This window comes from Budorcas taxicolor, chromosome 14, assembly GCF_023091745.1.
Source record: "Budorcas taxicolor isolate Tak-1 chromosome 14, Takin1.1, whole genome shotgun sequence".
In the NCBI taxonomy this organism is placed as follows: domain Eukaryota; kingdom Metazoa; phylum Chordata; class Mammalia; order Artiodactyla; family Bovidae; genus Budorcas; species Budorcas taxicolor.
The window spans coordinates 14,313,091-14,338,148 of record NC_068923.1 but is presented as its reverse complement, the minus strand read 5'-3'; the positions used below and the strand labels follow the sequence as shown (position 1 = coordinate 14,338,148).

The window sequence follows — 25,058 nt, the reverse complement described above, 5'->3', positions numbered from 1 at the left end:
GACCCAGGGCCGCCCCATGCCTGCCCAAACTGCCGGGCGGATGGGCTCTAAGGAGGGACCCCCAAGGGGAGTGACACCTGGCTTGGGGGGGCCGGCTGCCTTCCCTGGAAGCCCTCCTAAATCACCCCTCAGAGACCTACATGCCCTACACCCTACACCCTGCTAGGATCCCATCTATACCCCGGCTCCAGGGCCACCAGGCTCCAGTGAGGGCTGGGCCCCTCTCAAGCGGCCCACCAAGCCTGTCCTGGAGCAGTGCCCCCATCCGAAGGCAGAGTGCTCCGCGGGGCAGGAGGGGGCGCATAGCTGAGCGCTGACTCACCAGGCAGGACCGCCCAGCCCTGAGCTGTGGAACTCTGCCTCGAGTGGGGGGGTGGGGGGGGCCCAGGTCAGAGGGGAGCACCCTAAGGGGGCCTAGCCAGTGAGTCAGGGGAGGGGTGATTCATGGGCAAGGAAGCCACACCTAGGGCACTGGGGGCAGCCTGGGTGGGGGGCTGTTTGCAGGCGGGCGGGGCACACAGATATCAGCCACTCAGGTTGTAAAGGTGGTGGGACAAAGGGCTCAGGGGTGCGGCCCGGCTCCCTCTCGTCTGGCACACTGGGGCCCTGGCCGCACAGGGACTGCCCAGCTGCCCAGCCACTGCAGGAAAGAATGCACCGCCCTGACCACAGAATTTTCCAGTCGGAGACTTGGCTTGATGCGATCCAGCTGGGAGCCCCACCCCCATGGTGCCTCGGGCCTCGTTTCCAGGAAAGGCTCACCCCACCCAGCCGCTGCCCTTCTGTGGCCACGGGGTGGGGGGGTCGCTCACACCCCAGGGGGTAGGGGGCCCCCGACCAGGTGGAGCTGACTACCCTCATCCCTACCTCAGGGTCCCTGCCGCAGGTCACCTCGCTCCCCGAGTCTGGACAGACCCCCCCCTTCTATGCAAGGCCCGGAGAGGCCCCACACACAAGCCCTTCACCTCCCAGAGGTGCTCCAGGATCCCACATCAGACCCACACTGGCCAGCACCCCAGTGTAGGGTCACCAAGGATGGCTCACACCCACTGCCAGGCAAGCTGGGGGAGTCCCCCGCCCCAGCCCCTCTCCAGCGTCTTCTCGGCCACTCAGAGGCTCCAAGGATATTGGATTGCTGTCCAGGACAGGGTTCCACCTCCACCTCCCAAGCCCGGCTCCCTCTCCCCAGCACACCCTGCTGCCTCCAGACTTCCCCCCGACCTCCACCCTCCCCTACCCCCCCTCCCCGGGATCTCAGAGTGTCCTCTCAGGCGCTCCCTGCGGCCCTGTCGGCCAGTCCCTCACCCCTGGCTGTAGGACGCGCCCTTCCCCGTCCATCCTATCCGGCATCCTATTCAGGCCCTCAAGTCAAGAGACCACCCACCCTTCCCCGGCCGGCCCAACCCCGCGGCCCGCGCCCATAGGCCAGGCTGCTGCACGTCTCGGCTGGCCCTCCCCAGCACTGCTGCTCCTGCCCTGTCCACGAGGCCAGTGTCCCGCAGAGTTGCTCGTGGCCCTCTGAAGGGTACCTTTGCCCCCTTTCACAGATTTGGAAACTAAGGCAAGAATCTACGGCTAGTGGGGCCGCTCCCAGGATAAGAAGCCTGGAGACACGAAGGGAGCCGAAGCCGAGAGCACAGGGCGGCGCAGAGACTGCAACTCCGCCCCGGCCCCTCCCACCCCACACCTCCCGCGGGCAGACTGCCGACAGCCCGGAGCCCGGAACCCGCGGCCCCGGCCTGCCGGCCCGCCCCACTCCCCACCCTCTTCTCCGGAGGGATCTCGGGGGCAGAGGGGACTCCACCCCGCCTTCCTCCCCAGGTGTTTCCGCACCGAGCCTGGGGGCGGGGCTGCGCCTGGGCCAGGCACCGCCCCCCGGCCCCCGCGGCCTTCCCGGGCGCTCTCGGAGACGGGTGCCCCCTCCGGCACCACCGCCCCTCCAGCCGCACCCACCTACGCAGCACAGCTGCCCGTAGAGGTAGCCCCTGCGCGCCTGCTCGCAGCCCCCATCCAGCCAGCACGGCCGTTCCAGCACCACCTCCTTCTGCGCGGCGAAAGCGACGCCCGCCCCCCGTGTGCCGGGCGCAGCCATGAGCCCGGGCGCCCTGCGGACAGCAAACAGGACGGTGCGTCGGCTCCCCGGCCCACGCGCGAGGCCGCCGGCTTCGCACGCCACACCCTCCCCCGCCGGGCCGGACGCTGAGAACCTGCCCCCGGCGGCCGCCCCGCCCCACGGGGACCTGGAAGCCGCGCCCCCGCTTGGAGGGAGAGGACCAGGCTGGTCCTGGGGGTAGCGGGGGAGGCTGCGGCCCCAGGACAGAGGCTGGGAACTGCCCGAGCCTGGCGTTCCCGGGACGAGCTCCGGCTCCCGCAGGATTCGCGGGAAAGGCCGGGTGTGCGGAGCAGGGGGCTGAGAACTGAGCAGAAGCATCGAAAAGGGGCGCCGAGGGCAGCAGGACCAGGGAGCGGCCGAAGGGGTACCCCGTGCCCACGTGGGCACAGGAGACAAAAGCTGAGGGAGGGAGGGCCAAACCGAGGCGGGGAGCGCTGACCTGAGCATTTTATTGAACCGTTTTGTTGAACCCGGCAGCTGAGTCACCAGGCCCTCCCCAGCCCCCAAAGCCACGCCTAGGAGCCCCATCCGGACTCAGACCTCGGCCAGGCTCCCGCAGAGTAGGCCCACCGGGGTGGCCCTGGCCACCCCCACCCAGGGCAAGCCTCCCCGCCTCAGGCTATCGCCCGGGCCGCCCTGCAGGTCCCCAGTGGGGCCGTCCCTCTGGCCAGAACCCCAGTCCCCTGCTCATTCACTGGAGTGGAGGCAGGCTCCACCCAGTCCTGGGCCAGGAGCCACTGCCGAGGGCTATAGCTTCGAGCGGGTGACCTGGAGCCGGGGGAGGGCAGCGTAAGCCCGGCCGCAGGTCCCGAGGCGTTACTGGGCCCTGGTCAAGGGCGCTCAGGCACCTGTCCAGCTCCCGCAGCCCCACCTCCTGCGGCGGCCCCACCTCAGTCCCCAGGACGCCTGCACCTGCCAGCTGCGGTTTCTGTGTAGACAGTCACCTGTGCTCACTCCATACGGGCTGCTAGGGAGGGGCCTAGGAAAGCCCCTGCCCCTTGCCGCCCCCTCCCCAGCTGCCTAGACCTCCCCCAGCCCTCCCTTTACGCCCTGCCCAGCAGCAGGCTCCAGGCTGATGGAGGCAGAGTCCCGGCCCTGCCCAGACAAGCAGGCGGGGTCTTCAGCGCAGGGTGCGGGGCCTGGGGTCCACACCTTGTCTGGCCAAGTGCCCGCGCGAGCCTCCAGGACAGGAAGGGGAGGGCATAGGGAAATTCAGGGGCGGGAGAGAGGCGGCCCCTCGAGCGCCCCGCCCTCAGCCCCCTGGCCGGCTGGCGGCAAGAAACAGCAGCCCCGGGGGTGGCGGCCACCCATCGGCTTTACCTTGCTCATCCTGCACCCGCGGGCGTCCCCGGCGCCAGTGCCACACGGCGGCCAGGGTGACGACGTGGCCCACGACCACGAGGGAAGGAAACAGGCTGCCCGAGGGCTCCATGGCTCTGGAGGCGCCGGCCTGCGCGCTCGGCAGGCGCAGCCGCCCTTCGGAAGGGCTACTCCAAGCCGGGCAGCCCCTCTTCCTTCCCCGAGGAAGTGGAGGACGGCTGGGGGTGCCCGGGACCGGGGACTGCCCCCTGCGGGACCGCCCGACCACTGTCGGCCGCCGCCGCCGCACCAACTGCGCTCCCGCTCTGGCCACTCGCGCTCCCCACCCGCCCCACCTCCCACGGCGGCGGCGCTCCGCGGGCCCTGCGCCGCTCGCACGCTCAAGGTTAGCGGAGCCTTAACCCCTGCTCACCCGCGGCCACACCCGCCAGGAGGAGGGGCCTGCGGGGACGCCTGGCTGAGCGCAGCCCCCCCACCCCCAGCCCAGCCCGGGCCCTCGCGGCCTCACACGGGCCTCCCCCGCCCCCACAGCGGGTGACCGTGGCGCCCAGCACCCCATTCTGCCTCCAAGGGTGCCCCTGGGGACAGCTGCCAGCGCCCCGGTCCTTGCTGGTCTCCAGGCTCGCAGCGGACTCAACCGTTGTCAAAGACAGGGCGACCCGACGCCCCCCGCCCCGCCGCGGACAGCAGACAGGGAGGGGGTGGGCCCCGCAGCGCCCGCTGGGCTCTCAGAGGCAGCCCCACCTACCCGGCACGATCTTCATTGGGGACAGCGCGGGGCCCACGGGTCCGACAGCGAGTAGGTTTGGGTGTCGGGAGGGTCACAGGCCCCTCGGAGGCGGCAGCGAACGCAGAGGTGCGTGGAGGAGGGCACGGCGCTGCTGCTGTCAGCAGAGCTGTGTCCGTGGGGGAGGGGGGTGGGCAGGGGGCCCGCGGATATAAATATCCCAGGAGGGCAGGCCAGGCCCGTCATCTGTCCTGACTTAGAACATGACGTGCGGAGCCAGGGCACCAGCGCCAGGCCAGCTCCCACGGTGAGTCCAACAGGGGAAGCCTTGGGTGTCGGGGCCCACCTGGGAGCAGGGTGGCCCTCGAGCCTGGGGGCTCCTGTCCTTGTTGAAAGGCATGCAGCTCCCGCCCTGCCCACCCCTCGGGCATGGACAGCAGTGGGGGAGCACTGGGAAAGGCCACCCTGGCAAGCACCACCACCCCCTCCCCTGGCAGGTCACCAAACAACACCTGGCCCAGACGGACGGGCAGGACGGCCTCCCAAGGTCAGGTCTCAGGCCAGGTCGGGCCGGGCCTCCCCAGCAACCCAGGACGCTCAGGTGCCGGCCCCAGGCCCACACAGACCCTGGAAGCCCGGGGTCTCAGACATCCCAGGGCCAAGGTGCGTTCAGGAAACAGCAGGTGGAGGTCGCGGTCCCGCCCCCTCCTCCCTGTCAAGTCTGACCCTCTGAGAACCCCATGGAGGAAGCCCGCAGGGGCCAGTCTAGTCTGACCCTCTGAGAACTCCAAGGAGTAAGCCCACGCATCACCGCACCACACAGTTGAGGAAACTGAGGCACAGAACCAGCGAGGAACAACCCAGCCATGCAAGGCCGCGACCTCAGCCCTGGTCGACTGCCTGGAACATGTGGGTAGCCGGCAGCAGAGCACAGCAAACCACACTTGGCCTCTGGCTGCCAGGGAAGGGGTGCCCCGGCCCACGTGGGGAGGCCAGGGGCAACGGGGAGGGGGTGGAGGGCCAGGCCCACCCAAGCCTCCTGCCCATCAACCCCATGCTTCAGAAACTCAATTCTGAAGGAAACCGGCCTGCAGGGGCCAGCTGTGAAGGCCAGGGCTGGGCTCCTCCTCAGAGGACTCCGTGCTCCAACACCAGGGGGAACCAGCTCCTGGAGTCATGGAAGTCTGGGGCAAGGCCTGGCACCCCGAGACACGTCCATCCCGCCCCAGACACACCACAGGCGGCATCTCTAGACAGAGCCATGCTCATCTGGAATCCACAGTCCTGCCCCTGCAGGGCCCCGGCCACAGGCTGGTGGGGAGAGCAGAGCCCCAGCTGGAGGCCTGGACCCCTCCCTTCTGAAGACCTGCACCCTGGCCCAACCCTGCCCTACCTTGGCCCAGCTGAATCAGCTCCTCCATGCTGTACCTGTCCATAGCTGCCGACCATGAGCCGGCTGCTCTGGAGCGGCAGAGAGGAGAGGAAGGGAAGGCAGGAAGGAGGGAAAGGGTGGGAGGCAAAGGGAGGGCTCGCCAGAGCCCTGGCCTCCCCACCCAGTTCTGGGAGCCTGGCTCCTCCTCATGGCCACCCCTTAGTCAGAGAGCCCGGCAGAGTGAAGCCCAGTGGACCGACGGGTCAGACCAGCCCGCCTGCAATCCCTGAGCCCTCAGGTGTGACTGGAGGGCCCTCCTCTGCCTGCCGGCCCAGCCCACCCACCCGGCAGCCTCCCCACCCAGCACCAGCCCCAGCAGCCTGCACCACCCCAGCCCCTCCTAGACCCCTCCTCTGCCTCAGCCTCCAGGCCTTCAGCCTTGACAAAGGGACATAGCTGAGTACCAACCTCTGCACTTTTTCCGTGCTGCTGGACTGCCCAGCCACTGCGAGACCCGGTAAAAGACAAACCTAATCGTACTGTAACCTGCTTAGAAAACCTGCCAGAGTTCTACGGGTCTCCCCACAGACAACCGGACACAAAACTGGAGACTAATGGAGGGCTGGCAGGGGCGCCACGTGCCGTGAAAGGGAGCGGCAGGGCTCTGCGCCTGCGGACAAGCCCGTGGGACAGTCAGGTGCGCGGCATGGCCAGGAGCAGCCAGCCTTGCAGGGCACCTGCACCCGCAGCATAGAGGCTGCTGGAGCACAGGGCTGAGCGTGTTCGGACGACACTTCTTTTCTACTGAAGTTCTAGTTCTTTCTGAATTTTGAGCCAGGCTCATTGAGAAATGAAATTCATGTATGAAACCCACTCCCCCAGGTCCATGTCTCCAGTAACCCCAGAGGAACCCTGTCGGACCTCCTGGCAGCTCTCTGAGCGCTGTCCTCCTTGGTCAGGGCTCAGCTCAGGGCGTCTCTCACAGGGGCCCTCCCAGACCACTCGCTCTTCACCCAGCCCATCCATCCCACATGCTGGGGGCGTCCAGCCAGGGACTCAGCCTGGGACTGACTGGTAAGTGGCGGAACAAGCAAGTGGACACCTTTCCACACGGATGAGCAGACCACCAGGGCACGGGGGAAGGGGTCCGCAGCTCCCTGGCCAGGGCTGGCCGGGCAGAGGCAGTCCACCTGAGCAAGGCCGCTGTGACGAGTGTGGCGGCTGGGCCCACGTGCTGACCTGCCCTTCTGCAGATGGACCAGAGGGGCGATGCTGTGAGCAAGTGAGGGGTCTGTGTGGCACATCGCTGGATAACTTTTAAAGTATTTATTTCTTCATTTAATTTGGCTGTGCCAGGTTTCCACTGGGGCCTGTCAGACCTAGTTTCCTGACCAGGGACTGAATGCAGCCTCTGTCTTGGGAGCGCAGAGTCACAGCCACTGGACCGCCAGGGAAGCCCCACTTGATAATGTTTAAAACTCTGAGAAGTTGACAGTTCCCAATGTCATCAGAAGCTTCCTAGCCAAGCCACCAGGACCCCTGCAGACCTGGCCAAAGCCCTCCGCCCCACCCAGCATCCGAGGTGCCCTGGGCGTCCTCTTGTGCCCAGGGTGGTGCTCAGATCCCGCTCAGCCTGCAGGACCTCGGGGAAGGGGGAGCCCACGCCCTCCGGCCCTGACTCAGCCTGGAGCTGGAACTCATTTCCTGTTGGAAACTCTGAGCTGCCACCGGCGGCAGCGGCTGCGGCCGGGAAGGGAAGACTGAGTCACCCCTCAGGGCTGGGGGCGCTCCCCCCTGCTCGCTGAGCCACACCCAGTCCCCCCTCCTGGCCCACAGCCAACTGCTCGCCCAGCCCAGCCGCTCAGCCCAGCACCAGCCCAGCCAGGCCACAGACAAGGAAGGAAGGAGATAAAAGGAAGGGGTCCATGCTCCCCACACCCACGACCCAGGAAGGGGGAGGGTCTGCTCTGCCAACCAGAATGGGGCAGAGGCCCCATCAAGGCAACGGTCAGGGAGGAGGCCGCGCGGAGACTCCATCAGGTGCTGTCAGAGCTGACCGCCGCCCAGCCCAGTACTACTGTCTCTGGTGGGGGACACGGTCACCTTACTGACAGGCGTGGGAGAGGCCACGTGGTGAGCCCCGCCACCCACAACCTCCCAAACTCCCCGAGATGGGCTCCCACGCCTGGGCCCTAGTTAGTGGGTCCAGGCCCAACCCGGGCCTGCGCCTGGGTCCCCGACCCCCCACTCATCCACCTGGCAAAACTCCTGCCCACCGTGCTAGCCTCACCCCAGGCCCCCACCCACCCCCAGAGACCACATTCCTCCCCAGCTGGAGAGGCATGGAGTCCACCCTATGCTGGGGATCCGCTACCCCCACTCAACACGGAGGCCGGTGAGCTCAGAAGCACAGGTGTGAGCCTGAGCTGCCCGCGACCCTCTGCCCACCTGGGTGGTGCAGCACAGGTCCTTAGGGACAGGGGGCTGCCACAGTGCGGGGCACAGCGCGAGGTGCCAGCCCCTGGGACGACAGGACCCAGTCCATCCCCTGGGACCCAGGTCTCCCTGGGATGGATCCGCCTAGACCCCAGGCAGAGTCTTGCACTGCTGCGGCCACGAGTCTGCTCTTCCTGTCCCGGCCCAGGGCTGCCTGCTAGGCTGTCACCCACCCCAGGCTGACCAAGCACCCAGCCACCATATCACATCTGTGCCACACAACCGGGGGGCAGATGTCACCCCCGCTGGACAAACCCACGGCTCAGAAAGACCAGGCAGTCATCCCCACTTGGAGAGCGGCTGTACCCTGTCCCATCCCAGCACCCCCTCTGCACGCCCCCACCCCCTGCAGAGAGAGCCTGGAGCAGACAAATCCCTGGGGCAGGGAGGGGGCAGGCAGGGCACAGGACGAGGGTGATGCTGGCGAGAGGGCCCAGGATGCCAGCCAGGGCTGTGCCGACAGCTGGTCCTGCCAGTCCGAGAACCGCGAGCCCCACCCCCAGCCCCAGGGTGTGCCTGGCTATGGGTGGCAGTAACCCATGGGTTCCTCCTTGGCCTACCCACCCCAAGATCCTCAAGCCAGGAGGAGGAGCCCTGGATCCACTGGCAAGAGTGCCTAGGCGGAGAGAGCGCCGCCTGCTGGCAGGAGCAGAGCTTTTGCACACCTGCTGCCCACCCCGTCCACCAGGCCCAGGCCCCGCACCCCCACCCACCAGGCCCAGGCCCCCACACCCCCGCCCTCCAGCTGGGGCCAGGGTGCAGCTACCTGTGGGTAAGGCAGGCTCCAGCCCCTGCCTCGCCAGGGTCCCTGGGGTGGTGGCAGGCACCACAGGGGGCTCCAGTGCCCCCTCCTCAGGCTCCTTCCGGCGGTAGACCCACCGCTCCTCTCGGGCAGTGTCCTCGGTGGGCAGCGGCCGCTTGGGCGGGCAGCCCAGGGGACCCTGTACGGCCTGCACATGGGGGGTGCGGCGTGCGGGCATCACCATGGCCACGGGGCGGCGCACACGCTGCAGAGAGGCAGGCACAATCTCCGGGGGCAGGTGCAGGTACTGGCGCAGGTGGACAATGCCCTCGTTGGTCAGGTACCAGTAAAAGTGGCGCCAGGCGAAGGTCTCCCGCACCAGGCCCCGCGCCCGCAGGGAGGCCATGGCGCGCATGACCTGCAAGTTGGTGACGCCGGGCACGTGAGGGTGCAGGCTGCGGGGCCGCCGGTCCTTCTTGGCCACCATCACGCCCTCTCGGAAAAGCACCTCATAAATGGCCCGCAGCTGGTCCAGCGGCATGAACATGCCGGCCACCATGGCTGCGGGTGTCGGTGAGCCGAGGGCACGGGCGGGGCCCAGAGAAGAGGCCAGGAGACGCCCTGAACACAGTGAGGAGATGGGCCCCGGGGCAGGCAGGCTGCGGCGGAGCGCTCAGTTCGAGGGCGCGGGCTCCCGGCTAACAGCTCGCGGCGCCAGGCTCCCTGGCTCCGTGCGATTCCTGCCGGCACTGCGGCCTGCCCACCGCCTGCGCGAGCCTCCCGCCCGGAGCCTCCCGCCCGCCCGCCCTTCAGGACGCCCAGGCCGGCCCCCTCTGACTCAGCAGCAAGGGCGGCCCCTCCCACCCTCGACCAACAGGGGCCCTCGCAGGGTGGGGGGGAACCTTGCAGAGGGGCCACCCCCCCCCAGGCAGGCCCCCTCCCGCAGAGCCGGCCCGCGGCTCCACGTCAGTAATTACATCAGTTTCTAAACACTTCCTTCAAGGTTCTAAGACTCGGGGGAGGGCGGGCCGGCGGGAGCAGCCACGGACCCAGAGTCCAAAGGGTGGCAGAGGGAAGCGGAAGGAGAGAGGACAGGAGGGTCCTCAGGCCGCGGTGTGGTCTCAGGGCCTCAGGAGTCACAAGGATCTGAACAGGGTGCTGCCCGTCCCGGCAGGGGGCGCTCCAGGTCTAAGGGAGGAGGGCTGAAGTCTTGGGGGGCAGAGAGGAGGTGCTGAGGGGTCCGGGGTCTGAGAAGGGAGGAGGAGAACTGGGGTCTTGGGGTCAGGGGTCTAGGGGCACGGCAGGGGCAGCTGCTACAGCACACTGACAGGCAGGCTGCAGGCACCACTGGCTGCTGTCCATCAGGCAGGCTAAGGGACAGAGCCCCCACCGCCAAATGTCAGACCCAGATACTGGCGGCCCTTTTTAACACTTGCCATGCCGGGCCAGATCAAGGGTGGGCCAGGAGCATGGAGTCAGCTCCGAGTCCAGAGGAGTCCGAGCAGGGAATGGGGCGGGGGGGGGGGGGGAGGGGGGTTCAGAGTGGGGCCTCCACCCCCCACTGCCCCAGGCCAGCTGTCAGAGGCCAGAAGCTCTCAGCTGCTACAAGGAATCAAAGTCACCAAGTCCGCCCCCTCCAAGCCCCTCTCACCCCCCAGAGCCTCCTGTGAGCCAGCTGGACAGATGCATGGGAGCCCAGCTACACGAGGGTCTGGGGGCCCCAGTGATGGGGGGCCAGCAGTTGGGAGGGGACCGTATTCTCCACGTGAGGACCCTGGATCCTGGCCTGGCCACACCCATCAGTCCCCCCCAGGCCTCGCTGCTGAGCCTCCAACCGCAGACACGCCGCGCCTCCCCATCCCACCCGATACCCCAACTCTCCCACCTGGGGCTGCCCGCTCCACCAAGCAGACACACCCATTCCCACCAAGCAAGGCCAACCCGGGAACTGATTAGAAATCGGACGGAGGTGGGGGGATCCTGAGGTGGGAGGCTCCGGCGAGCAGGCGGCAAGCAGGCGGCAATCAGGCGGCGGGTGGGGGCGGGGTTCTGAGGCCGTTGCCATAGCACTGCAGAACCGCTCCCAACACACACACACGCACACGCGCCCGGAGTTGTGGCAGAGGAAACTGCAGGCACAGCCAACTGTGCCCACAGCCCTTCCCGCCGGCTCTCTGCGGCTCTCCCTCCGCCGGCGGGCAGGGGCCCAGCGCGGCCGGATTCTGGCTCAGGGAGGGCGGGGCGCCGGCTGGGAGGACGCGGGGTGGGCAGCTGCCGTGCCTCTCTGCCGAGCGGCGCCCGCGCGCCCCGAGGGCCACCAGGACTTTGCGGAACCGACACGAGCTGTGGGTGCAGGCCAGCACTCAGGCTAGCGGCCCGGCCCGGCCCTGCGCTGGAGGAAGGCCATTCCTGGCCTGTCCCTCAGCCCTCCCTGAGGCCACCAGCGCTCCCCCTGCCCACCCCATAGCCCCACGCTGACTTCCTCTCCCTCCCAGCCACCCCGACACCCAACGCACATTTTCTTAGTTTGATTCTCCGATCTAACCCCCTCAACCCCCAAGTACCCCACCAAACCAGCCCCAAAGCATCCCACCTCCCAAAATGATTTCCAGCCGCACCCAAGGCCCCCAAACCAAGGTCTCTCCTCCCACACAGCCCTGCTCTGGCCTCAGCCCCGTCACCCCCACCCTTGCTCAAGACAGGGGGCGGGGCGCGAAGGGGCGTCCCCCTCCCGCCCACCAGCTCGGCCTCGCCGGCTGAGGGGAGGAGCACAGAGGGACCTGGGGCAGGATGTTCCCAGCCTGGCCCGCGCGGCCGGCTGCGGCACACCTCCCTCGGCCCTACTCCCAGCGCACCCCCCCCGCGCCCCCGAGGTCCCAGGGCTGGGAGAACGGCCCTTTCTGCCCATCCCCCACACTGCGGGAACCGCAGCCGCTGATTCAGCAAAGGGAGGGCCCAGGCGGGCAGACAGGGCGGCCCCCTCCACCCCACTCCAGGCCCCTCCGGGTCTCCAGGGCAACCAGTCGGCGCCCTTTGGCAGCCCCCAGCACCCCCCATCCCAGAACAAAGAACCGCAGTGTGCACTTGCCCGGGGCCAGCCCGCCTGGCGCCTCCCCCCAGTGATCCCCTAGGCCCGGCGGGTCCCCTCGGACGCTGGGGGCAGGCCGACGAGCTGGGCGGGGACACGAGAGTGCTGGAGGAGAAAGTGCCGACCCGACCGCCGGCAGAAGCCAGCTCCCGCCTCTGCCCCGCCCCCGCCGCCGCCGCAGCCGCCCCGCCCCCCCCCCCCCCCCCCCCCGCGACACACTGCAGGGCTGCGGGGCTGCGGGGCCGTGAGGCTACGGGGCTGCGGCTGGAGCCCTCCCAGCCAGCCTCGGGAGGACCTCGCACCAGCTGCAGGCCCGGTGGGTCATGGGCCGGGCCTCCTGGGGCTCCAGCTCCCCACTCCCAAAGCTGCCCCCAGAGCTGCAGACTCCGACCGCTGCTCTGTGGGGACTGCATCCAGGCAGAGGTCACAGCTTGGTCCACAAACCCCATGACCTGTCTCGGCCCCCCGCCTTGGCCCGCACCTTTGAGGGAGCTGATCTCTTGCTGGATGGCTCGCGAGGGGTCCATGTCTCCGCTGGGGCTGAGGGCGGCGCGGCCGCCGCCACGCAGAGTCCAGCCCCGCACTGCACTGCCCAGGCCAGAGCCGCAGCCTGGGGGAGGAGCCAGGAGGTGCGGGGCGGGGCTTTCCAGCCAGGGCGGAGCCTCGGCTAATCAATACGCAGGGCCTGGCCGCCTGCACTTGCTCCGATGGACGCAGCCCTCACCCCTCCAGCCTCCAGCTCTCGATCGCCTGACCCCGCTGACCCCAGCCAGACTGCCAGGCCAGCAAGCTAGATCCAGGCGCGCCTGGCAGGCCCAGCCCCCACAAACATTCCCGACCCTCACTGCTGGCCACCCTCAGAGTGCCCTCCTAGTCTCCCCTGCACGTGGCTTTCCTGACCTCGAAATCATGGCCACTCACTCCTTGCTAGAGAGGCCCAACAGTCTGGACCTCCTGGCCATCTCCCCAGCAAGCGCCCCACATGAGGCCCAAAGATGGGTCCCACTGGGCAGAACAGGCCCTTCATCACGGCTCACTTCCCCACCTGCCATGCTCTCCCCATTCTCCCTCAGCTGGGGGCCCTCCTCCACCCACATGCTCCTCTGGATCACCTCAGCCCGTTGGGTGACGTGACCCCCCAAGTGGCAGCCAGCTCCCACCTCCCCACTGTGAGGTCCCCACCGGGCTTGTCTCAGGGTGTTCCTGTCTCTCAGGGTTCCTCCTCCCTCCCTGGAGGCACCACCACCCACCACCCACCACCCAGCAGCTCCGGCCAGCACCCTGGGGTCATCCCGTGGTGGGTCAGCCCTGCGAGTCCTGGTGGCTCCACCGTCTGGTCTGTCCATCTGCCACCAACTGTCTGGGTCCCAGCACATCTCGCGGGGTCCCCACCACCAGCCCTACTGCTGACAGGATCAGCCTCCTGGACACCGAGCGTCTTTGCCGGAGCCCTGGGGAGAATGTCCTCGCTGGCACTGCCCAGTGGGATGAGCTCGGCCTCATTCATGGTGCCGCGGGCACACCGCTTTAAGGTCAGCCCCAGGAAGCGCCTCCCACTCCACCCTGGTCCTCTGTGTGGGGCTGTGGGGCACAGGCACCCCGGTCTCCCACAGGCCTACACCCCAGTCTTCCCTCCATCCTTACCCAAAGCTCCTCCCTGGGGGCCCACATCCTCCCTAGGCGGGCTGCCACCTTCAGGCATCCACCCTTCCTTCTACAGGCCCGCCGCCTGTTGGGTCTGGACTGGGGGGCACATGATGACACCACAGGGGCAAAGCCAGCAGCACCCACAGGCACAGGCTGATGAGCAAAGAAGCAGCTCACACCCCTGTGGTCCTTGGGACCTGAGCTGAGCTCCTCCACCACAGCCAGGCCCCCTCCTTCCCAGCCCTTGTGTCTGGGACAAAGTGCCCCCCGAGTCTCCTGAGACCCTGGCAGGTGTGGCCCTGGGCCAGAGGCAAGGAGGACCCCACCCCCACACACCCCGCCTGCCAGCCAGACCACCGCTGCTCCCAAGGCCCTCCCTGCCCTCAAGTCCCTGTTCCCCACCAGCGCTCCCCAGCTTCACACTGCACCCACCCGGGGACAGCCTGCCCTGCAGCAGCTCACTAGTGATTGGTTGGCAGGTGATAGCCACAGACGGCTTCTACTATGTAGGGTTCCCCCGTAATCACACAGAGCACTCTAGTAACAGGTTCACCTCAGTAATAGATTAAAGAAGAAAACCTATGTATCAATCTCAAAATTGCTGACAACTCATAAAAACTCACTGAGATTTCTGATTTTTACAAAGTGGCCCAATAAATTGGGAAAGGAGGTCCAGGGGTCCCTCAGGGTCTGAGGGGAACTGTTGCCAGAACTCCAGCCAACACTCAAATTCTTGGATGCTCAAGTCCCTTATAAAAACTGAAGTAGTGTTTACATATAGGCTAATACAGAGCAAGTGCTACATGAATAGTGTCAGTCCCTTCAGTCATGTTCAACTCCTTGTAACCCCACGGACTAGCCTGCCAAGCTCCTCTGTCCATGGGATTTCCCAAGCAAGAATACTGGAGTGGATTGCCATTTCCTCCTCCAGGGGATCTTCCCGAGCCAGGGACCAAACCTTGGTCTCCTGCACGCATGCGGATTCTTTACTGTCTGAGCCAGAGCCACTGGGAGCACATAGATAACTGTGACTACAATGTAAATCCTATGTAAAGACCACCCACAGCAAATTCAAGTTTTACTTTTTGAACCTTAAATTACTAAAGTGCCCAGTGGCTGAACCATGGGTGGGGAAGGCCAGCTGTTAACAGGAGACCAGACTTCCATCTGAGTCTGACAGTGACACTGCCCCAGAGGCCTCCCCTGTGGGAAGTACTGGAAGCAGGAGCAGCTGGGCGATAAAACTCAGCATGGTGGCTGGGATGTCCCCAAAGCCACACGGCCAGAGGCCAGAGCAAGCCTCCAGGCTCAGCTGCTGGCAAGGTGGATCCAGGCCTATGAGGAAAGGAAACTGTATACACGCCACTCTGACTACAGAGTGATGACAAGTGTCCTTTGCCTCCTTAGCACCTAAACCAGCACCGTCGACCACCCGTCAGAACCAACAAGGCGCCCACTAGAACGGCCAGCTTGCAACATCCTTCGAAAGACTGGAGAGATTTCTTATAGGCTAACAATGGAGAGACAGAAAAAGAGGGTGGGAGAAACCCTGCATTCGCAGTGCACGATATAAACTTCTCTGGCATGGACTGATAAAAATCTGTCAGGACTTAAATGGATAAAGTCCCAAAAGCACAAAGAAAGACCCAGATCCACAGCAGATTCACGTTCCCAGTGCAGGGGTCTGACCCCACAGGACCACTGCGCCTGAGCTAGAGCTGCGCTCCTGACAGGCACGCCGACCCCGCACGCCAACTCTGTTAATAATTGCCTCGTTTACCTGCTCACGTGATTTCATATCAGATCGGCGAGGTGCTGCTGTTTGTCTGCAGCCCTGACTCGGGGTGCAAGGTAGGCAGTGGGGGGAGTGAGCCCTCTCAGGCACTGCAGAACCTGGCAGACAACCTTTTGTGTGTTGTTAGTCGCTCAGTCGTGTCTGACTCTGCGACTCCTTGGACTGTAGCCCGCCAGGCTCCTCTCTCCATGGAATTTTCCAGGCAAGAATACTGGAGGGGGTTACTATTTCCTACTCCAGAGCAGACACCTTAGGACCTTGTAAAAATACTGTGTTTGAATAGGAATTATTCCCCAGACACAGGGAAAAGTGCCCCCATCTCGTCCCCTCCCTGCCCTGCACACAGTATGCGACTCACAGTCAGGACTGGCTTCCTCTTCAAATCTCTGAAATTTCTTTATGGGGAAAAGTCAAGTAAATACAAACATGATTCTTGGTTTTCCCCCTTTCAACACAAAAAGTGACCCTTTGCCTGTACTGTCTGGAGGTCCCCCGCTGCAGGTCTACACCCACCCTCCCTCAGGCACTGCCCCCATCCTCTGCTGTTTCACGCACTGCGGTTTTTAGGCCTGATAGACATTTTCACTGGCCTGGTTCCCACCATTTCACTAATACAATCCAGAAACCGGGGTTCTGGAATTTTGCCAATCTGATAGGTGAAAAAACAAAAACAAAAAACGGCACCATGGTGCAGCTGGAGCTTAAATCTTGCTGGTTTGACCCAGAAATTCCATTTCTAACAACAGCCATAGACACACACGATCCTGCGACACAGCTCTTCTATGCAGCAGTTTCCAGCAGCAAAAAAGCTGAACTAGACCAAACCTACTGTTCCATGGGAGGAGATCAGTTTCAATAGGATGCGGTCCTGAGCGGGAAGCTGCCCAAGGACACAACAGTGAGGCGGTGCTGAGACCAGCAGGTGGCATGTGTGCCTGAGCCCAGGCACGCTCCTCCGCTGACCGCTGACACACCACAGCGGTGCAGGACCCACTCCCCTTGCCCGAGACACGCCTCGTATGTCCCTTAGTACACCTGCCACACAAAAACAGAAATAGCACAAAATAAAGAGGATATGATTACCATGCAAATCACAAACTAATGTCACAGAAGGATCGTATTTGTTGTAACATTAAATAAAAAGAAGTTACACGTGTCTAAAACACTAGGTTGGTGCAACAGTAATTGCACTTTTTGCACTGTTGACATTTGCTGTTTGATATTGGAATACCTTCTTAAATAAACGTGACTATGCTATACATCGTGTTAATGTGCATTTCTCCCTTTTTGTTTTTCTGCTAGTAACATATTACTTGCTGTTTATCTGTATTTTAGACTATGGAAATGAAGTTAGACAAAAAGCAAATTGGAGCAATTTTCTTATTCGCATTAAAAATGGGTTGTAAAGCAGAGGAGACCACATCAACAACCCATTTGGCCCAGGAACTGCTAACCAACGTACAGTGGTTAGCAGTGGTGGTTCAAGAAGTTTTGCAAAGGACATGAGAGCCTTGAAGATGAGGAGCGTAGTGGCCAGCCATCGGAGGTTGACAACGACAACGACCAACTGAGAGCCAGATCATCGAAGCTGATCCTCTTACAACTACACAAGAAGTTGCCAAAGAACTTAATGTTCACCATTCTAAGGTCGTTCAGCATTTGAAGCAAATTGGAAAGGTGAAAAAACTGAATGAGTGGGTGTCTCATGAGCTGATCGCAAATAAAAAAAGTCCTCATTTTGAAACATTATCTTCTCTTATTCTAGGCAACAACAACAAACTATTTCTTGATCAGATTGTAATGAGTGACAAATAGTGGATTTTATATGACAACTGGCAACAACCAGCTCAGTGGTTGGCCTAGGAAGATGCGCCAAAGCACTTTCCAAAGCCAAACTTGCACCAGAAAAAAGTCATGGTAGAGACTGGTGGTCTTCTACCCATGTGATCTACTACAGCTTTCTGAATCCCAGCAAAACCATTACATCTGAGAAGTATGCTCAGCAAATCGATGAGATGCCCTGAAAACTGCAACACCCACAGCCAGCACTGGTCAACAAAGAGGGCCCAAGTCTTCTCCATGACAACACCCAACTGCACATCACACAACCAACCAAGCTTCAAAAGTTGAATGAATTGGGCTACAAAGTTTTGCCTCATCCTCTGTATTCACCTGACCTCTCACCAACCAACTACCACTTCTTCAAGCATCTTGACAACTTTTTGCAAGGAAAACGCTACCACAGCCAGAAGGAGGCAGAAAATGCTTTCCAAGAGTTCACTGAATCCCGAAGCATGGATTTTTACACTATAGAAATAAACTTATTTCTTGTTGGCAAAAATGTGTTGATTGTAATGGTTCCTATTTTGATTAATAAAGATGTGTTTGATCTTAGTTATAATGATTTAAAATTCAGAGTCCAAAACCGCAATTATGTTTGCACCTAAATACTTCACAATATTAGATTACAAAGTTATACATAAACTAAATTATACTATAAAATACTGTGCACGTTTTTCTTAAAAACAAGCATAAAACATAAAGCTGTGGAGGTTTTACAGAACACCAATCACCAACTGCAGGCAACCTGGAGGGAAGGCGCTGACCAGCAGCCCCAGATGGTGTGCTCATGTAGAGGCCCCCAGTGCCCGTGACTGTGACCTGAAGTGGAAATTGGGTCTTTGCAGATGTGATTAAGTTCAGGATATCAGGACGACATCACCCTGGCATATCTGGGTGGAACCTAAATCTAATGACAGTGCCCTTATAAGAGGCAGAAAAGAGATCCCCAGAGGACAGGCCCGTGAAGAAGGGGCAGAGGCTGCAAGGATGCTGCCACAGGGCACGCCACAGCCACCAGACCCTGGAAGAGGCAGAGGCAGGCAGGGTCTTCCCTGGAGCCTCCAGAGAAGCCAGTGCCATGACAACACCTTGACTTTGGCCTTCTAGCCTCCAGAGGGGAGAGGAAGTTTCTGCTGTTCCGAACCACCCGTTTGTGGTCATCTGTTATGGCAGACACAGGAAACTAATGAAGATATTTTTACCAGGAGTGACAAACGTCTAAAAGCGGGGCGCTGGTTTTGGAACTGGGTAACAGAAGAGGCTTGAGAACTTGAGGAGTATGGTAGAAAAAGCCTAGATTGCCTTGAGCACAAATCACCGGAAGCTGGAGGAAAGGTGATCCTTATTAAACACAGCAAAAAAACTTGGCTGAACTGAGTTCCAGTGTCAGGTGCAAAGTAGAACTTGCAAGAGATGAACTTGCATCTTTAGCTAAGAAGGTTTCCAAGCCAAGTGTGGGAGATGTGACCTGGCTTTTATCTGTTCCTTACAGGAAAGTGCAGGAGGAAAGACGCCAATCGTGGAAGGAACTGTGAAACAGGAAGACAGCCTGTGCTGGTGACCCGGGAACTTCACGCCCACCCAGGTTCAGGAGAGGCGGCTGCAGGGAGTCTCGATGTGAGGAGAGAGAGCCAACGACGTGACTGGACAGTCGTCCTCTGAAAAGAGCTGATGTCTGACTAGCAGATATAACCATCTCAGCACAAGCTGGGCTCAGAGAGGGGCCTCCTGGGAAGGAGGAGCCTCCTCCCTGATGGTATGGGTCCCTGTGACGTACACGGGAGACCCACACGGTCAAAAAGGGTGCTGTATCAGCAGAAACACTGCCAGCTTGGATGGAAGAGGATGAAGGAAAGATGCTGGAATTCAGAGGTTCTGCAGGCAGGAAATGGGGCAACAGAGCAGCTACTCAGCTTCAAACATATGCCGCCCATCAAGGGAAAAATCATGACTTCCCTGGTGGTCCTGTGTCTAAGACTCCGAGCTCTCAATGCAGAGAATACAGGTTCGATCCCTGGTCAGGGAACTAGATCCCACATGCTGCAACTAAGCCAGAGCAGTCTAATAAATACATAGAATTTTTTTTTTTAAAGCAAAAGATGACTCCAAGGGCAGAGCCTTGGGCCCAGAGACAGAGGCCGGCAGAGATGAAGGTACAGAGAGCAAAGCATCAAGCCCCAGATGGGTGTTCTCAGGTCTTCAGCCATATTGGAACTTGCCCTGCTGGGTTTCAGGCTTGCTGGGGACTGGTGACCCCTTTATCTTTTCTTCCTCCTTTTGGGAGTGGAGCTGTCTACTCTATGCCTCTCCAACATTATATTTTGGAAGTATACAACTCGATTTCTAGCTCACAGGTCCACAAATTGAGATGGGTTTCACCCCAGTATGGACCGTATGCAGAATCTTACCTATACCTGATACAGACAAGTTAGATGAGACGTGGGGCTTTGGATGAGATTTAGGTGAGATTTTGGACTGAGTGTTGTGGCTGTAAGACTCTTGGGGATGATGGGAGAGGCAAATGTCTTTTGCACATGACAGACATGAATTTCAGAAGGCAGGTGGCAGTGCACTGAACGGTGGCTCCAAAAACAGACAGAAACCATGAAAGGTACTTTTGGAAACAGGGTCTTTGCAGTTGTAACTTAGTTAAGATTCTTGAGATGAGATCATCCTAGACTATCAGGAAGACCTAAGTCCAGTCTTAAGTGTCCTTACAAGAGACAGAAGAGAAGCTGCAAGGGAGGCCATGCTGAAGATGGAGGCAACACTGCAGGGATGCAGCCACTGGAAGATAGGGTGGCCAGAAAGTAACCTGCCCCAAAGCTTCTGGGGGTGCTCGGCCCTGCCGAACTGTGAGAGAAAACTTCTGTTGTTTTAAGCCACCCAGACTGTGGCGATTTGTTACGGCAGCCACAGGAACCCAAAGCAGGGGGTAGAACCCCCAACTACGCCTTCCCCACTCCACGGCCCCCAGCCCCCATGCTGCCCCCGGCCCACCTGACCACCATCCTGCCCAAGATCTCCCAGCCTCTGGGGTCCTTCCAGGCCCTTCCTCCCTGCAGCACGGGCTCCGGATGCACCCCACCCCAGGATGCATATGGGTAGCAGATGCCCGCTCCTCCTTCCTGGCCCTAGGGCAGCAGGAACAGTCCCTGCCAAGCGCTGACCATCCAGCTGGGAAGACCCTTCCCCAGCTAATTCATGACCCAAGCTCCCCTGGAGGAGGGGAGAGGAAGAGACAAGAGGAGAAAGCCCTGCTGGGTCATCTACACCAGGGGCCAAGTTAGAAATACAATCATTTTGTAAAATATTTCTTCATTTATTTGGCTGCATCAGGTCTCAGTGGCAGCGCTCAGGATCTTTGTTGTGGTGGATAGGCTTAGTTGCCCCATGGCATGTGGGGTCCTAGCTCCCCAACCAGGGATCGAACTCGAGTCCCCAGCATTTGAAGGCGGACTCTTAATCACTGGACCGACCACCAAGGAAGTCCCAAAATACAATCACTTTTAATGATAGGCCCAAACAATTGCACTCATCTCACACGCTAGTAAAGTAATGCTCAAAATTCTCCAAACCAGGCTTTAGCAATACGTGAACCATGAACTTCCAGATGTTCAAGTTGGTTTTAGAAAAGGCAGAGGAACCAGAGATCAAATTGACAACATCTATTGGATCATCAAAAAAGCAAGAGAGTTTCAGAAAAACATCTGTTTCTGCTTTATTGACTATGCCAAAGCCTTTGACTGTGTGGATCACAAGAAACTGTGGAAAATTCTGAAGGAGATGGGAATACCAGACCACCTGACCTGCCTCTTGAGAAACCTGTATGCAGCCCAGGAAGCAACAGTTAGAACTGGACATGGAACAACAGACTGGTTCCAAATAGGAAAAGGAGTACGTCAAGGCTGTATATTGTCACCCTGCTTATTTAACTTATATGCAGAGTACATCATGAGAAATGCTGGGCTGGAGGAAGTACAAGCTGGAATCAAGATTGCCGGGAGAAATATCAATAACCTCAGATATGCAGATGACACCATCTTTATGGCAGAAAGTGACGAACTAAAGAGCCTCTTGATGAAAGTCAAAGAGGAGAGTGAAAAAGTGGCTTAAAGCTCAACATTCAGAAAACTAAGATCATGGCATCCGTCCCATCACTTCATGGGAAATAGAAGGGGAAACAGTGGAAACAGTGTCAGACTTTATTTTTCTGGGCTCCAAAATCACTGCAGATGGTGATTGCAGCCATGAAATTAAAAGACGCTTACTGCTTGGAAGGAAAGTTATGACCAACCTAGACAGCATATTCAAAAGCAGAGACATTTAGACATTATTTTGTCCACAAAGGTCCGTCTAGTCAAGGCTATGGTTTTACCAGTAGTCATGTATGGATGTGAGAGTTGGACTATAAAGAAAGCTGAGCACCAAAGAATTGATGCTTTTGAGCTGTGGTGTTGGAGAAGACTCTTGAGAGTCCCTTGGACTGCAAGAGATCCAACCAGTCCATCCTAAAGCAGATCAGTACTGGGTGTTCATTGGAAGGACTGATGTTGAAGCTGAAACTCCAATCCTTTGGCCACCTGATGTGAAGAGCTGACTCATTGGAAAAGACCCCGATGCTGGGAAAGATTGAGGGCAGGAGGAGAAGGGGATGACAGAGGATGAGATGGCTGGATGGCATCACCGACTCAATGGACATGGGTTTGGGTGAACTCCAGCAGTTGGTGATGGACAGGGAGGCCTGGTGTGCTGCGGTTCACGAGGTCGCAAAGATTCAGACACAACTGAGCAACTGAACTGAACTGAACTGTCCAAATGTAAAGGGACCAGATGAATAAGATGAGGTACTTCCACATAATGGAATGCTTAGTACTGTATCCATTAAAAAGCATGAGGGTGCCAAGACCATTCAGTGGGGGAAGAAGAATCTTTTCAGTGAATGGTGCTGGGACAACTGGATATCCACAAGCAAAAGAGTAAAGTTGGGGGACTTCCCTGGAGGTCCGGTGGTTGGGACTCAGCGCTCTCACTGCAGAGGCCCTGGCTTTGATCCCTGGTTTGGGAACAAAGAATCAGCAAACTGTGTGGCAAAAAAAAAAAAAAAAGGAATAAAGTTGGACCACTACCACATGCCATATTCAAAAAATCAAAATAGATAAAAGAACAAAATGTAAGAGCAAAAACTATAAAACTCTTGGAAGAAAACATACATATAAATCTTCGTAACTTTGAAATAGGCAACAGTTTCTTAGATATGATACCAAAAGCATAGCAACCAAGAAAAAAATAGATAAATTGGACTTGTTAAAATCTCTTGTGCTTCAAAGAACATCATCAAAAAAATAAAAGACAACCCATAGAATCAGAGAATATTTTTGCAAATCCTCTGATAAGGGACTTATATCTAGAATACATGAAGAACACTAACAACTCAATAATAAAAAGAAAAAAAAAACTAAGGTAAACACAGATAAAGTCTCTGAACAGACACTTCTCAAAAGAAGACACAGAAATAACCAATATGCAGAAGAAAAGATGCTCAACATCATCAGGAAATGCAAATCAAAATCAAGAGAAACCACTTCACACCCACTAGGACTGAATGGCTATAATCAAAAGTGAAGTCGCTCAGTCGTGTTCAACTCTTTGTGACCCATGGACTGTAGCCTACCAGGCTCCTCCATCCATGGAATTTTCCAGGAAAGAATACTGGAGTGGGTTGCCATTTCCATCTCCAGAGAATCTTCCCCACCCAGGGATCAAACCGGGGTCTCCCACATTGCAAGCAGACGCTTTACCGTCTGAGCTACCCGGGGATCCCTAATAGCAGATAATAAGTGCTGGTGAGGATGTGAAGAGACTGGACACCTCACACGCTGCTCATGGGATCACAAAACCGTGCAGCTGCTTTGCAAAGCAATCTGGCAGTCCTTCAAACCGTTAAATATAGAATTAACACATGTTCCAGCAATTCCACTCCTTGGTATATACCCAAGAGAGATAAGCACATACATCCACACAACAACCAGCAGACAAGTGTTCACAGCAGCATATTCACAATAGCCAAAGGTGGAAACAGCCCCCAGACCCATCACCCTAGAAAGAGGTAAACCAAACGTAGTCTATCCACACCACGGAATATCATACCGCCATAAAAAGGAATGGAGAACCACGCACTATGACATGGGAGAAATATTACACCACATGAAAGAAACCAGACACAAAGTTGGATGATTCCATTAATATGAAATGTCCTACACAGGCAAATCCACAGAGACCTAAAGTAGATCAGTGTTTGCCAGGGGCTGGGGACTGTAAATGTTCTGAAATCAATGGTGCGAATGACTTCACAAGTCTATTAATTTGCTAAAACCACTGAATTCTCTCTCTGTTTTTCTCTCTCTCTCTCACTCACACACACACTATGGTCACCCCAGCCAGTGAGACTAGGGACCCAAAGTGAGACTTTCACCTTTTTTCTTTATATTCTCATAGTGCTTTTCTGTCTGTTTTTAGCTTTTGACCATAAACAGACCAAAAGCCCTCTCCGATGAGTCCCAAATAACTGCCAGACCCCAATCCTGCCCACTGAGTTCTGGCCACCAAAGATGACACCCCATGCGATCACCTGTTCACCCTGCAAGCGCCCTGAGTCCTGGCTGAGAGCCTGGGGCTGGTGCCAGGGACACAGGTAGCCGAGTCCAGGATGGGACAGGGTGGGACACGTGACGGGCCAGACAGGGAGGTGAGGGAACCCCACCAGCCAGGCACACGTCCTGCGGACTCAAGGACACTCCCCACACCATTGTCGCCGCCTCCCAGTGCCACCCTCTCTAAGCCGACGGTCTCCCGGGGGTGCCTCCAGCAGACCCCCTACCCCAGCCCTGCCTGGAGGACCTGCCCCCACAAACAGCCCCGCCGACATTGCTCACCTCTGCCCTCCCCGCTCCACGTCCGTGCCCCCTCCAGGACCACCGCAGTAGCTTGGTAGGCACCCTCCAGCCCCCCTCCCCCCATCCACACTGAGGCTCCCAGCCCCGAGACACAGCCTTGAACTCTCTACAGGCTGCCCAGACCCTCCTGGCTAGACCACTTACTCCCTGTCCTGGACTCTGTGTCCCATCTGCCTGGACAGGCCTCTGGACCCACATGCAAAGGGCCGCCACGGGGCTTTGGGGGGCTCTTTCACCATATACCTTCCCCCCACAGCCTGGCCTGCATCACCTGAACTCCCCCTCCCTGCCCTCCCACAGAGACCACAGGCCTCTGCAGCCTCCCCCAGCCCTGCCTGGCTCTCCAGCCCTGTGGGGATCTGCCCTGGAGCCAGGGGCCGGCAGACAGGAAGTGGAGAAGGCCCTGGGAGGAGCAGGACGCTGTGGGGAGCGGGAGCGTGGGGGATTTCCAGGGGAGTGACACATCCAGTGTGGACAGTGAGGTCCAGTGTGGACAGGGAGGTGCCCTGGGGTCCAGGGAGGGCACGAAGGTCACTGCAGAGGCTGGATTCTGGAGGCAGATGGGGAAGGTGCGTCCAAGAGGGCAAACAGGGCAAGGGTGGGGGCAGGGCGAATGCCAGCGGGGATGAGGCAAGGTAGGCGGCGCCAGGCCCTCCCCGGCCAGAGTGACCAGAAGCGGGTGTGCAGAGCTGGGCAGGAGTCCCTGAGGGCCGAGCATGTTAGTGCTCACTGTGCCCCCGGAGGGGAACCCCTTCCTTCCTGTCTCCAGCCCAGCAGGCCTCACCCCTCTTCTCCGCTGTGAGCAGCACTCCACGCCGGGGGCGGATGGGCCAGGACCTCAGGCTTCCATGGGTCCGAGGGGCTCACAGCCGACAGGCCCGCAGCCCACAGCCCAGCCTCTTCTGCCTCCTTGAAACCATCCTCGGGCCTTGGCCGTGGCCCTGACCAGCCGGGGCCCAG

The 25,058-nt window shown here is 59.7% G+C and overlaps 1 protein-coding gene across 8 annotated transcripts in view; it reads right to left on the bottom strand.

Annotated features, from left to right (window-relative positions):
- Positions 1-25,058, bottom strand: part of PLEC (plectin) — a 52,550-nt gene that overhangs the window by 23,985 nt on the left and 3,507 nt on the right. For 2 of the 8 annotated variants that reach the window (XM_052651989.1, XM_052651990.1), the window contains exon 1: positions 4,182-4,331. The exons of 4 other annotated variants lie outside the window; for them this stretch is intronic. In XM_052651989.1, the coding sequence (XP_052507949.1) occupies positions 4,182-4,197 (16 nt within the window). In that variant the 5' untranslated portion in view covers positions 4,198-4,331. Of the gene's footprint in view, positions 1-3,433; positions 3,696-4,181; positions 4,332-25,058 lie in introns of those variants that run through there. 2 more of the 8 variants (XM_052651985.1, XM_052651986.1) reach the window with 1 other exon arrangement.